The 12,867-nt window shown below is 41.3% G+C and overlaps 3 protein-coding genes and 1 pseudogene across 3 annotated transcripts; all 4 read right to left on the bottom strand.

Moving 5' to 3' along the window:
* Positions 1-2,493: 2,493 nt before the first annotated feature.
* Positions 2,494-4,905, bottom strand: LOC137977371 (uncharacterized). The gene has a single exon (XM_068824593.1). It carries the CDS (start codon positions 4,903-4,905, stop codon positions 2,494-2,496), a length of 2,412 nt encoding a protein of 803 aa, XP_068680694.1.
* Positions 4,906-5,018: 113 nt separating this feature from the next.
* LOC137977370 (uncharacterized) lies at positions 5,019-5,654 on the bottom strand. Its single transcript, XM_068824592.1, has one exon. It carries the CDS (start codon positions 5,652-5,654, stop codon positions 5,019-5,021), a length of 636 nt encoding a protein of 211 aa, XP_068680693.1.
* On the bottom strand, positions 5,055-9,429 carry LOC137977625 (uncharacterized; annotated as a pseudogene).
* A 1,651-nt stretch (positions 9,430-11,080) lies between these two features.
* LOC137977369 (uncharacterized) lies at positions 11,081-12,001 on the bottom strand. Its single transcript, XM_068824591.1, has one exon. The coding sequence runs from the start codon at positions 11,999-12,001 to the stop codon at positions 11,081-11,083; it is 921 nt and encodes a 306-aa protein (XP_068680692.1).
* Positions 12,002-12,867: the final 866 nt, after the last annotated feature.

The following is a 12,867-nucleotide window of genomic DNA, read 5'->3' as shown; positions in this document are numbered from 1 at the left end:
TTAAAGGAGAAGGAATTCCGAGTCAAGGTAAGTACCCGTTCAGCGAGTCTTGTGAGGGTAGATGTGGAGGGCTCTCCGATTTCGCGTTTATCCAACTATCCAAGAAGTAAGTTAATACTTGTAATCCACAGTCGTTAGGAATAACTGTGTAAAGGGATTTGACGTCCATCAAGGTAAGCTGAAATGTTTTCAGTAGCAAAATCTAGGGGGCGACCAGGGTTGTTAGGTTTGTGTATCTTCGGTAGAAGATAAAAACATGATGTACGATCGAGTTGTGTCAACGATGAGATGTTTGACTGAAGGTGGTAGTGCGCAAGTAGAAAAGATATCTCTATTTACAAAATCTATTTACAAAATTATTATTAACATGAGATAAAAATCAAAAATGCATTATTAAGAATACTAAAATCAAAGGAAAAAAATGCTAAAAACAGAGAACAACAAAATCAATTATAAAAACAAGATATTTTGCCGCATGGCAACATGGCGATTGGCTCAGCCAATCGCCATGTTGCCATGCGGCTGAGAACTCCATTGAAGAAGACTCGGAGCCCAGTATTGGCAGAGGTCTTGTTGAATACACATTCCTGCGAAAAATTATTTTGTTTGCGCGCATTATGTGTAGCTAAAAATAAGTCCATTTGTGACTGTGCTTGGGCAATTCCGAAAATTGATAGAGAAACACTCATCTAATTACTCTAAGTAGGTGTTGCATTTGATGTAACGCAATTCGAAACCATGTCGGTCTTGAAAACCTGTTGTTTGTTTAACAGACATTGGCGCTTCTTTTATAACACTTTCTTATCAACGGGGGACCCGGTTGTTAGAAATGATCTTAGTGTACTGCTAGCGAGGATTGACTAACCACGGTTCTAAACAACTCCATTTATTACACCAGCTTTCTTTCAGTCGCTTTACCTTTTTTCACAGGGGAGGTTGAATAGGGTTCAAAATCTAAATTACAGCAAATTGTGTTAGTGATATGATATACCGTTATCCCTTGCAATCAAACAAAGATATCGCACAGTTTCTCGCAATTCCTCAGACTCAGCAAGTCACTCGAGTTGCGTAATCATGTCTATGACGTTACCTAACAAATTCTAATTACAAATTGTTGGCGATACACTCCCCCGCCAGAAAAAAGGGTTACAGTAATTATAATAAGTAGTATCTGAGAGTTCACTTAAACCTTCATTTAGTTTTCATCAATCGGTATAAGTAATACGAGTATCTGTACAGGGCGTTGAACAGTGACATATCCTTTGCCTTGGTATTGCTTCATAGGTTCGCTTACGGTGAGATTCTTGTATTGCACGTCTACTCTTCGCACTTTCTTCCCATGTGCATCTGGGTAGACATCTGACACTTTTCCAAGTTTCCAGTTTCCCCTCACTAAGTTGGAACCTTGTATCAGAACTAGGTCTCCGATTTTCAAATTTCGGTGAGATGTGTGCTATCTTTGCCTTAACATCAAGCTTGGGAAAAAGTTTGAGTTCCTTCTTTTCCCGAATGTATTAACAATTGTCTGGACGAACGTGAAACGTTTTCGGGTATTCGCATTTTCATCAAATGGGCCATTTGGTATCCTGCTTGTGGCTCTGCCTAACAGTAAGTCATTTGGGCATAAGTATACTCAATCTTCAGGGGATGTTGGGTGTCTCCCTATAGGCCTTTCATTTAGCAAGTTGGCAATCTCGAATAAAACTGTTTGCAATTCAGAGAAGGTTAAAGCGTTCTCACCAACTGAAAACTCAATTATTCGCTTGACCGATCTTATGAGAGCTTCAGTTACTCCATTTTGCCATGGATCATCTGCTGGGGTGAAGATCCATTGCAATCCCATGTTTTTGTTATAGCGGTTAGTTCCTTACTTGCTGCTATTAGTTGAGTACCGTTGTCAGACAATATCTTGGAATGATATCCGTTTAGGGATACAAATCTTCTGAGCACTATCAGAAATTTCTCTGTGCTATAAGACAATTAAATATTACTCCATATGCTATGGAGAACGTTCTCTCCTTTATCTCGTCACGAATTTTAAAGGAACTATAATAAACCAAGCGTATTCGTAATTGCAACTCGTTTATTGTATCGCGTTAATGTGTAATCGCTTATCTATATACAGGTAATATGAGAATCACTAAATTAATCAATCAACTGTCACCGTAAAAACAAAACGAAAGAGTCTCGAGTTCCATATGTACTATGAACGTGTCCTTTATACGCACGTAAACGTTTTTTACACTCCCCAAAGTTTTTTCGCATTGCGAGAAACTTTCAACGTTCGATGTCTCTGTTCAACAAAATACTAAGATTCGATCAAACAATGTTCAGTTCACGACGGTTGACCTCCCCAACTACGGCTGCCGTTCGTCGGGGTCGAACGGCTAAATTAGAAACTTGGTTCTCAGCAGACTGTCTGACCTCATTGTCCACATTCGATCTAACTTCGATTGGAATCAAATGCTGAACAACTCTCCGTAAATATGTCGATCACCTTTCACTGTTTCCGACCTTAACGATAGCTGCTCGAATCTTGCCATCAGCTCCAGAAATGGGTTCCTCAACTCTCGCTAGTTTCCAGAAGACTCTGGTCGATGAATCGTTTTTAAGTAAAACAATATCTCCCACGGAGATTTCTTGAGAACCATTTCTTCTGTTTGCTACGCTCGATTGTTCACGCAAGCTAGTGAGATATTCCTTTTTCCACTGTTTAGTTACTTGTTGAAGTAAATTCTTGTGACGGCGAGCTCTTCTTGTCAAAGATTGATGCGTACTGATGATCTCGGGACGAGAACTGTTCGGTGTTGGCGTGACACGTCGACCATAAATAAGATTAGAAGGTGTCAAAGGATAAGAAATTGAATCCGCGTCATCATATATGTAAGTGATCGGCCTTGCGTTGATTACTGCTTCGATTTCCACCAGTACTGTTCGCAGCTCTCCAAAATTCAAAGTTGACCGACCGAATACTTTCTTTAAAGGCGTCTTGATACTTCGGACCAATCGCTCCCAGAAACCTCCCCACCACGGAGCCCTTTCGATGATAAAGTTCCACGAAATTTTCTGGTTAACGAGGTAACGCACCACTTCGTTGGACCTAATGATCTTTCTTATTTCCTTGCTCGAACATTTGAAGGTCCTTGCGTTATCTGACGTAAGAGTAGCAGGGAGTCCGCGTCGACTAGTGAATCGTCTGAATGCTAGCAGAAAATCTTGAACGTTGAGGCTTTTGCATAACTCCAGCTGCACAGCCCTTGTTGAAGCGCATGTGAACAAACACATGTAAACTTTGGTTGATTGGTTCTCGTCTGGATTTCCGCTGTCAACATTCAACGGGCCGACAAAGTCCAATCCCACATGCGTAAAAGGTGGATCCTCCGAAACCCGTTCGCATGGAAGATCGGGGGATGATTGTGACTTGTATGGAGTTCCATCGATTTTCAAACAAGTTACACATTTTTTAATCACTTGTTTTACTGCTTCACGACCTCTCAAAATCCAAAATCGTTCTCTGATCAGAGTGAGTGTGTCCCTTATTCCGCAATGTTTTACTGCTTCGTGCGCACTCTTGATGATTAATCGGACGAACTCGTGTTTCGGTGGCAGTATAATTGGATGTCTTGTGTTCCCCGATAACTTGGCATTATTTATCCTCCCCTTGCATTTGACAACTCCATCTTCAAGAAATAATCCAAACTGGAAGACGTAAGTTGGCGGCGCAGACTTGGATTGACGGTGATTGTGAAGAAACTTGATTTCTTGTTCAAATGAAGACGCTTGCACAGATTTTATCCAAAGTTCTTCTGCTTTAGCTAAGTTCAATGCACTGAGAATTTCATTTCCGTTCTCGGGTTTCGACTTGCTTCGTACCTTTTTCTTTAGCTTGTTTACAAAACCGACGACTATGGCTGTCACACGGAGCAATTTTGTTAATTCACTGAATCGTTTTACGTCGATTAATGCGTCATTCTTGGGATCTATTGAACAACTGGGCGAACGCAAAACCAATGAGTGTGTGATCTCGACTGGATTCTTAACAGCTTCTTTGAGCGCTACTTCATCTTCTTCTTGTGTTTGCTCGCTTAAAGACCACTCCGATTCAGGCTTGTAGAGGAATTCTGGCCCGTTCCACCAAATGGTATTAACCGACAGTTCTTTTGCGTTCAATCTCCGTGACGGCAAATCAGATGGGTTTTGTTTTCCAGGGCAATGTCGCCAGTCGCTCTTTGAAGTTAAGTTGCGAATTTCTTCCACGCGATGCTGTACATATTGTTTCCATGGTCTTTCATTCCTTACCCAGCATAAGGACGTCATCGAATCCGTCCAGTAAAAGGTCTTGACGTTTTTTCTGGCCAAATCGAGGCTGTTTACGAGGCGGGCGAGAATAAGTGTACCAAGTAATTCCAGAAGCGGGATGGTCTGCCTTTTCAAGGGTGCGACCTTTGCTTTCGAGGCAACTAATCGAACATCGATTTGACCATCATCATAGAGTGATCGGATGTAAATAACTCCAGCATACGCGCGGTTTGATGCGTCACTAAATCTATGAAGCTCAAAGTGTACTGGCCTTGATCGAAAATAACAGCATGGTATTCGGACATTGCTTAAAAATTTCAGCTCTTCTAGGAGAGAGTTCCAGGTGTGGAGTAGCTTTCCCTCAAGTTCGCTGTCCCAATCAACCTTATCGAGACAGAGTTCTTGAAATAAAATTTTCGTTTCGATAGTGTACGGGGTGAGAAATCCAATCGGATCGAATATCTTGGCCGACAATTTCAAAACAGAACGTTTTGTCAACGGCAGTGTCGTTCCATAGTTGAACAAATCGGTTAAGTTGAAGAAAAACTCGTCTGCTACAGTGTCCCAGTTCATTCCTAGAACTTTGACCGTAGTATCGTTCTTCATTTCAGAATTTACGGGTGTAGTGGACGATTTCGCATATGACTCGTCATCTTCTGCAGTAGCTTCATCTGTCGACCTTGTTTGGTTTTGTGAGCTCTCGCAAGCTTCTATAGCTTTCAACAAGTTTCGAGAATTCGAGTTCCATTTTCTGAGGTAAAACCTTCACTCGCCATCATCTTCTTTGACTTCTGATAAACAATTAAACCTTTCTCGTCATTCTCTTGTCCCTTAAGAAGATCATCCACGTACAGAGACTTGCGCAATAGCTCGAACATCTCGGGTTCAGTTTGCCTATAAAGGTTCAAGTGATACGCGATGGTTTCACCTAGAATCGAAGGAGATGGCCCTACCATCAGGAAAGCCTTCTCGATGTCCGCGGTTAATGCGACGAAATTCCAACGAAAATTTGTTAACATTGCGAAAATGTGTGGGATATAATTTTCTCCCATTTCTAAGCAATCATTAAGAGATCGTTTGTCCTTGGAGTTCTTCGCCGAACCATCATATACAATTCTCACTTTTGTCGTTTCACGCTCTTTTCTTATCACTGCATGATGTGGCGAGTAATGAATCCCCTTCGTGGCGATTTTGCAGTCAAGTTGCGTTCCTCCCAGAGTTTCCTCTTTCGGTGTAGGTACGATTTCGATGATTCCTTTCTTTCGTTGTTCTTGAATGATGTTGTCGTACTCTCGTAGCAAATTCTCCTCCTTCTTCAATTTAGAGTGCAATGATTGTAATCTTGTTACGCACATTCCATAGTGGTTGGACTGGGGAAGACAACCTTCCTTCCATGGCAGTCCGACTTCATAATGACGACCTTTAAACGCAACCTCTTCTTTCCGCTTGACTAAATCAACTTCGCACTCGGTATCCACAATTCCCAAACTTTCAACCTCCCAGAATCCTTTCAGCATTTCCAACCATTTCGTTGTTTTCTCTTGCTTCGCTCGACATTGTCTCTCCCGATATGACTAAATTTGAGACAACATTAGTTTCGCCGTGTGAGTTTTTAGTCGGACCAGAAAGCAGCCACCCGAGCTTACTTTTAACCGCTGTGGGACCAGAATCTCCACGAATAGATTCACCGGTAAGAAAATCCCAGTAATGATCTAAGCCAATCAAAATGTCGATCGAATTCAAACCTTCAGCGCTGTCAGCTAACTCTAGTTTTAGTAAATGCGGATGATCTCGTAAGTTTACGTTCTTTGGCAATGGTGAACAAATAATGGGAAAATTGAGCGCCGTAATCTTCACCATCGATAGTACGAAGTGGCAAGGTGACGATTTCGCACCTTTGCTTTCGATAGGCATTCTCTCCAAATGTGTTCAGATGAAGGATCGCGGTGCTTGTTGACTTTAGACCTAACTTCTTCCTTACGTTGTCTGTGATGTAGGATCTCTGACTGCGGCTATCGAACAGGATTCGAACAGTCATTGTTTTGCTCCGATCATTGTTAGTCGCGGTGGTTGTCGCAGTTTGAAGTAAAATGCTGCCCTTGGTCCTGGCGGTCGACGTCGCGGTTACAGCGCTCCCCAAGAATGGAGTTTCATTTCCTTCTTCAGTGGTTCCTTCGTGGTGTATTTCATGCGCAATTGGTTCGCTGGTGTAACTCACAAGAGTCGAGTTTTGCACTTCCCTCGAATTCTGATCGTCTAGACCAGACGAATCGGAAGTGCAATCGGGAGTCTTTGACACAAATTTCGGCAAATTGACTGATGACGATTGCCCTGACATCGTCGGCAGTTCCTTTTGCATGAGCTACTGTGATGATCAGTTTTCAAACAAACAAAACATCTTCGACCCTTTTTTAGGATGTCGAAACGAGCATGAGGATCGATCACATTTTCACAGGAAGCAGAGTAATGAAATCCACCACAATAAACGCATTTAATTTGATTTCTCTTTGACTGAAGTCATGCGTTATCGTGAGAAAGTAAAGTCAAATTAGTCGGCCTTTTCGGCGTGTTTTCTGTGTATTTATCCAAGTGTACATTTGCTTTCACACCTTCGCTGATTTCTCGAGCCTCAATTTCCTGTCGGATAACCTCTAATAAATCTGACATTTCCCAGACCTCGCGCGCTGTGTTTCTTGCAACTTGCACTCTGATTTCGGGCGGTAATTTTGACATAATAACAGGTATCAGCAAACTTCCACATTGGTTGGAACTGATGCCTAACGACTCGAGACCACGAACGTTGATACTTATCCTATCGTAAACAAGGCGGAGCTGGGCGGTGTTATCACTGACACAACCTGGAATTTTAGGAATCTCGTCCATGTGTGACCGAGGCCGCGCGAGTAAAGAGGGTAGCGAGCAACGAGGACAAATATGAACCCGTATATGACAATTTATTGGCCAAACAATGTAAAAAGGAAGATAACAAAAGGAGACAAACGCCGAAATTATCAGCCAAGCACAAAAGGCAACAATAAAAGGCTAAGAGAAAAAAAGGGCAATAGCGCTAAAGAACAAACATGCTAAAATTACTAAACTGCGAGTATAAAGAAGAACAACTAGGAAAAACGAATAACTAAAACAACAACTAGAAAACTAGAGGATAACACTAAACGCAAGTGACATAAACAAACCAAGCGAGTGCAATGTCACGCAAGGGCAAAACTGTGACAACAACAAGTGACCGGCAATATGATACGAAAACGAGAATTCGCAGCATGTGCTCGCATAAACTACGCTAGAATCGTCCAAGAAAGTAGCCATAAAACTAGAAACAAACGAAACCTAGTGGACGACAAGCTCTACAAATGTAAGGGAAACTACTGGAGCAAACTGTGGAATGGAACAACGAGAAAACGTGGAGAATAATGCGAAACGATTATAAACATTTCGGAAGCTAAGTCCTCGAATGAAAACTAAAGAACGTGCACCCAAGGAAAATACAAATGGTAAACACTTACCCACTCCGTGCGAGGGGAGAACTCTGAAAGAACTTGGAAGACTAGCTAGGTGTTCGCTCGACGATGGACTTTAATTTGTGAGCAATTAGGACGTGTTGGGCGTCTAATGTATCCGTTTAACACAACGAGCTCAAAGAAACTAATGGCTGACATCCTGTTTTTTAACGATACGATTGGTCAACCATGGCTAGGTAAGCCACAAACTGATGAAACTTTCCTGTTTTCTGTGTCTCGATAAACCACAAAACATATACGTGCTCTAGTAGCACAATAGATAAAGAAACAGTAGTCTTAGCAGTTTTCCTAAAACAAAGCTGGTGTACTAAAGGGTGATAAATTTAATCATTTGTCATCCTGCACACGTATCGTGTGGGAGAAATATGACAGAGCTTGATGACCACAAAGCACAACCGAAACGAACATTTTCCGTGGGAACCAAGATAAACAGAACCACAAAGTGAAACCGAAAAATTGCTTTGTCACGTATAATCGAGCTCGGTTACAAATGTGCTTCGAGATTATGTTCTGGGGTTTGCCAAAACGTTTGTGTAAAATATCGATCGCACAGTTATAGTTGGATTCAGACCTTGGTAACCCTTGTATCGAACGTGCTGCTTGATTCTCCAATAGTGAATGTAAATGATTAAACTTTTCGATCTTGCTTAGCTGTGTATTGCTATGAATGGCACTATTGAAACTGTCCCAACAATTCTGCCATTGCGTAACATCTCCTTTGAATTTGGGCAACACTAATTCCGGCAATTTTGCTTTCGGTGGATGTGGAGCAGAGTAAGAGCCTGAGTAATTCAGGTTAGCGTTTTCGCTTAAGTTACTGGTATTATGAGATTGAAAAAGTCGTACCTGAAATACCCGTTGTTTGGGGCGCAGAAACTCCGGCGTGGTGGGATTCAACAAGATTTGAATTTTCTGTCACTGGGATGGCGGGATCACTAACTGAATCCACATTGGCGAATATCTTTGAAGATTTAGGTCCAGTAGTTGACGGTATTGAAGTAGAGAGTGCTTGATCGTCGACATTCGCGTTTTTCGATGTCAAGATGGTATTACCCTTGATGCTAACCTTTGGACTCGTCGCTTCCTTGATGTATTGTATCATTAGCTGCACTCGAAGGTTGATTTCTTCGGATTCCTCTATTTCATGTTCGATGTCATCCACTTCGCATGCATCGATTATTTTTTCGTCCAGGGATTTAACCAAGTTAAGCTTTTCGTTTAACAATTCCGTAATAACTTTAAGCGTTGTGCATCCAATTCTTCATCCTTCGATTTCAGCAGGTCATCGGCTTCGTTAAGAAGTTTCGTTAACACGGTTCTGTTTCCACTTCGTTTGGCGCGGGTTCTCGCCAGATTTTCGGACATTCCTCTTTTCGGTTGATGTCAGGGCCCCACGTTGGGCGCCATATAATAAACCAAGCGTATTCGTAATTACAACTCGTTTATTGTAACACGTTAATGTGTAATCGCTTATCTATATACAGGTAATATGAGAATCACTAAATTAATCAATCAACTGTCACTGTACAAACAAAACGAAAGAGTCTCGAGTTCCATATGTACTATGAACGTGTCCTTTATACGCACGTAAACGTTTTTTACAAGGACCAAAAAGATCAATTCCTGTACTGTACCATGGTGGGGCTGGCTTAAATCTGTCTTCAGGTAATTTGCCCATCACCTGCTGACTTGTAATTCCTCATGCAATTCCTCTTTCTTGAAAGGAAAATTTCTACCGCTCAAATCACTATATTATGAGAAAATTGTTAATTTGATGTATGACATCAACACTAATTTTGCACCCGTTAAAATTTCTAATTTGTTTTCTAAAATTACTAGTGTTCATTCTTATAGTACACGCTCATCGACATCTGAGCATTTTCTTACCAAACAATCCGCACTTAATGTTCAAAGTAGGGCAGTTTTACGTGTGGGTGTTAAAATCTGAAATGGGATACCAACTAGTCTCAAGAACGTATCCAGGAATTGTTTGAAGACAACTATTAGAACAAAACTAATTGAAATTCTAGAAACTGAAAACCCTTATGCTGATATAGATACCTTAAGTAGCAAGATGAAAAATTAAATTTCCAACTTAGGCTAAGTATAGTCTGTAGTTTTCCTCTTTACAGATTGTTCTTTTACCTAGACTGCTTTCTTCCCTTTTTCTCCAAAATTCTTCTACTTTCTAAATATTTGAAAGCACAAAGAGTAATGCTTACATGTTGTTGTTGTATGTAATAAAAATAAAAATAACAATAACAATAATAATAATAATAATAATAATAATAATAATAATAATAATAATAATAATTGTCTAAATAATATCGTGTACAGTCTGGCTTGCCACGATTAGCTTCTCGCTATTTGCAAGCCAGCCTGGTAACAACTTAAACTCTTTCTTGTAAATAAATAATACTTGAAAAACTTGAAACTAATCACGTTTTTTGAAGATAATGCATCTGAACTTAATCGATTTTACCAACTTAAGGAGTTTGGGTATCCAGTAATCGGTGCGCACTTTGCTGGCAGTAGTTAGAATGCCATGATGTCCTCTTGCATGGGTTTGCGCTATATAGAGCCGTGAGAACGGATGATCATATGGTAGTAGTATGACTTTGTTGTCACTGTAACTTGTTTGTAACTTTGCAATACGACTGCTTACTACATAGCTACCGTCTTTGCGTGTGGTAGGACACAAACGGTTGTACTTGCCATCCTCAATACCATTTCTCATGTTATGCTAGGGTGCCATGAGGTCCTTCTATCTTCGTTACCATTGTAATGTTGATTCGTTCGGATAGTTTTGGTTCCAAGTAATCACGAGTGATTGGCCACTTGTCTTCTACTCGTTTCAGAAAATCGGGACCCCTTGCCATGTGTGTTCAAGTCCGATGTCATCGGGGTTCCTTCCTCTTGTCATACAGTCAGCTATGTTATATTTACTCTCTACCCAATACCAGTTTTCAGGGTTTGTTCCTTCCTGTATTTCACCTATTCTAGTGGCGGCGAACGTGTTGAATCCGTATGAACTTTTCTGTATCATAACATGTACAATCTGAGAGTCTACGATGTGGAAGATCCTTTTCTATAAACACTTTTAGACGTTTGTTCAGTACCGCTCCACACAGTTCTATACGGTCAATGGACATCTCTTTGATTGGTGCAAGACGATTTTTGGACAGTATTAAATTGCTCTCAAATTGATTATTCTTTCTTTGCCACCGTACATATGCACATGCCGCCTACGCATCTTTGGATGCATCACTGAACACTATGAGAATTGGGTCGCCAATAGCATCCATTGGTTTAAGGCATCTCGTGAATCTGATTTGATTCATGTCTCTAAAATCATTGAAGAAAATAGACCAGTTCTGTTGGTTTTCCTTGAGTATAGGGTCGTCCCAGTCAAGTTTCTGTTCAGTTCCCCACAAACGGCGTAAAACAATTTTCGCTATTACTGTTAATGGTCCTGCCAACCCTACACGCTGTTGATCTGTGACAATATTATACGCTTTGTGAGCTGTTGGGGAATTTGGGTGGGGATAACATCGCTCTCTGACTTTGAAGTATGTTTTCCCTTGGTAGTAAAGATAGACTTGACTTCGAAACACAATTGATCTTCTGACTGACTCCAAGTATCTTTTCTGTTTGTTCCTCGATTGGTATGTTTGCTTTTTCTTGCCTGTTAATATCACTTGCATGAGAACATCCACAGACTCCTTGACTTCAAAGCCTCCTTTGATAATAGACTTCTCGATATCTTGAGCCAGTGTAATGGCTTGTTTGCTATCGTCTGTACTTTCGATTGTGTCGTCCGTGTACGTGTTTCTTTGGATTATATCTGCTGATTCTGGGTATTTCTCTCGTGACACCTCTGCGGTTTTTCTCAAAGCAACGGTTGCAATCGTAGCTGACGGCTTGTCACCGAATGAAACTCTGAGCATAATGATTATGTATGTGTCGGGTTCTCTCCTACTATCCATATCCCTCCACAGAAATCGGTGGGTGTGCTGATCCAACTCTGTCGTCTTCACAGTGTGGTACATCTTTTTAATATCACCAATGAAGGCTACTTTATTCTCTCGGAAACGTAAAAGGACTCCCAACAAGTTACTGAGTAGGTCAGGACCTTTAGCCCAATACTCGTTCAAGATATGACCCATGTAATTGGCGCTGCTATTGAACACTATGCGCACTGGGGTAAATTTGGAATCAGGCTTGAGAACTTCATGATGTCCTATATAATGTACCGGTCTTTTGTAGAGTGTTAGTTCTTTTTTGGAGCTTCCTTGCAACTTCTCTTGCTACCATCTCTTTTATCTGGTTGTCATACACTTTTGCGTGTTCGGTGTTTCTTCTTAAACGTCTCTCGGTCGTTATCAGTTTCGCGAAAGCGACCTCCCGATTGTCAGGAAGATTCTGAGGATCCTTGATCCAGGGATACTCAGCGATCCAGCGATTTTCCTCTTTGTCAAGGTTCAGATTTCGTTCCAGCTCTCGCTCTTCTTGAATAGTGTATTCTTCTGCACCTAAGGAACATTTTCCACATTTACATCCTCCACATTTGGGTTTGCATTCTACTCCAAGGTTCTCGATTTTGTAAAAGTCTTCGATGTTCATTTTGCCTACAATTGTGTTGACTCTGGCATTGATGAAATCGTGAGACAGATGTGATTCTTTGAGTAACGGGTGCGTTCCTCCAATGCATCACCCGAAACGACTCCCGAAGGCCCGTGCAAACGCTCGCAACAACACGCAACATTGTTGGGCCCAAAAATGTTGTCTCTTGTTGCGGGATGTTAGCCGATGTGTGCAAATGCTCGCAACAAGTCACATGTTGGGTCTTTTGATGAGAATACAAAGGACTCTGGGACGTTTTCCATCTCCGACGCCATGTTGATTTCTTGTTCGCTGTATTTGTGTGGATACGTGGCATGTAGTGCACGTGCGCCGGCTCAACATTGTCGGATGTGCTGTGCAAACGAACGCAACATTGTTGGACCACGCTTCGATGACCGCAAAACAATAG

Source organism: Montipora foliosa, chromosome 11 (genome assembly GCF_036669935.1).
Source record: "Montipora foliosa isolate CH-2021 chromosome 11, ASM3666993v2, whole genome shotgun sequence".
Lineage (NCBI taxonomy): Eukaryota > Metazoa > Cnidaria > Anthozoa > Scleractinia > Acroporidae > Montipora > Montipora foliosa.
This window is presented reverse-complemented; position numbering and strand designations above follow the sequence as displayed.

Bases quoted from the DNA above. Each gene is read 5' to 3' on its own strand.
- LOC137977371 (XM_068824593.1), bottom strand. From the start codon at position 4,905: ATGAAGAACGATACTACGGTCAAAGTTCTAGGAATGAACTGGGACACT.
- LOC137977370 (XM_068824592.1), bottom strand. From the start codon at position 5,654: ATGTGCGTAACAAGATTACAATCATTGCACTCTAAATTGAAGAAGGAG.
- LOC137977369 (XM_068824591.1), bottom strand. From the start codon at position 12,001: ATGGGTCATATCTTGAACGAGTATTGGGCTAAAGGTCCTGACCTACTC.